Source organism: Notolepis coatsorum (assembly GCF_963971535.1).
Source record: "Notolepis coatsorum genome assembly, chromosome: 6".
NCBI lineage: Eukaryota > Metazoa > Chordata > Actinopteri > Aulopiformes > Paralepididae > Notolepis > Notolepis coatsorum.
In genome coordinates, this window is record NC_140170.1 from 122,008,362 (window position 1) to 122,009,886 (window position 1,525).

The following is a 1,525-nucleotide window of genomic DNA, read 5'->3' on the forward strand; positions in this document are numbered from 1 at the left end:
GGAAAAATATCAAACGATCTAATAACGTATATATACGTGATTGGCGTTCAACGCATGGCGAGCAAACGCGTATATATACGTGGTTGGCGGAGATTGAGTTAAGCAAACACATTCACCAGGTAAAAATATTACCGAATTCCACAAGACATCTGTTCCCTGACATATTCAGAATCTAGTTCTTATAGTCCCTATAGTCCATATAGTCCATATAGTCATCTTCCCTCACACTCCATTTGGTTTTCTCCTTTTTTATTTGATACCAAAATGTGTCTTGTGTGTAGCCATCTGTATACAATTATCATCCTGGTATCCTTGGGACATCTATGAATGTAGAACGTTAAAACCTGCTTCAAGGTAATGTTTGCTCTTCCTTCTTCGCAGTCCATTTGGGTACTTCCTTTATTCCATATCAGAACTTGAGCTGTGTACATCACCATCTGGTCACTTTTACCACCAACCAGGTATCTTGACGACAGCTGAGACACCAAACAAATCTACATGAATGAATGGGTCGTTCAGATTTTTGGAACTCTAGCCCTATTTGCTACTTGCTAATGATGTTGTCGATTGCTTCCCATTTGTCCGTTTGTGATTGGAGGATCAATCATAGAGGGCGGGGCTTGATATGGGTCAATTCACAACTGTTCCTCATACTAGCTCCGGCTAGTTAGCCACAAACCAATGCAAAGCTCCTGTCTATACAGGCTGACAGCGGACAACTGACATTTACTTACACACAAAGTAGATTTGAATAGAGCTGGATCCCATTGACTTTGTATTGGTGTATGCCCGCTAACTGGAGCTAGTATGCGGAACCGCATGACTGTGCTGAGAAAGTACTTGAGTCTAGGGGAGGGAGAGAGAGAGGGCTCAGCCTTTCGTTCATTGTGTTCTTTCCATTCGGCCAGTATCACAGTTGATATGCAATGTTACTCTTTTATCATGTTTGTTGTGCTGACACCCAGAACTAAACACCACACAGACCAGTCCTTAAAGCCACCTTTATGTGTCCTTGTCAAATACTTTCCTCCATGTTAACTCATCTCTCTCTCTCTCTCTCTCTCTCTCTCTCTCTCTCTCTCTCTCTCTCTCTCTCTCTCTCCCCCCCTCTCTCTCCCCCCCTCTCTTCCCGTCCTCCAGATCCCTCAGGTCAGTTACGCGTCCACAGCCCCAGAGCTGAGTGATGATCGGCGGTATGACTTCTTCTCCAGAGTGGTCCCTCCAGACAGCTTCCAGGCCCAGGCCATGGTGGACATCGTCAAGGCAATGGGCTGGAACTACGTCTCCACTGTGGCCTCCGAGGGCAGTTATGGAGAGAAGGGAGTGGATGCTTTCATGCAGCTCTCCAGAGAAGCAGGTGAGTCCAGAAGCTGGGTATCAATCAGTGAGTCAGTCCCTCTGTCCATCCATCCATCTATCTATCTATCTATCTATCTATCTATCTATCTATCTATCTATCTATCTATCTATCTATCTATCTATCTATCTATCTATCTATCTATCTATCTATCTATCTATCTATCTA

The 1,525-nt window shown here is 44.3% G+C and overlaps 1 protein-coding gene across 1 annotated transcript in view; it reads left to right on the top strand.

Moving 5' to 3' along the window:
- Positions 1-1,245: 1,245 nt before the first annotated feature.
- grm7 (glutamate metabotropic receptor 7) overlaps positions 1,246-1,525 on the top strand; it is a gene marked incomplete at both ends in the record, with an annotated part of 692,585 nt that continues 692,305 nt past the window's right edge. The window contains one exon of the mRNA XM_084317718.1: positions 1,246-1,357. Within this exon, the coding sequence (XP_084173844.1) occupies positions 1,246-1,357 (112 nt within the window). The remainder of the gene's footprint in view (positions 1,358-1,525) is intronic.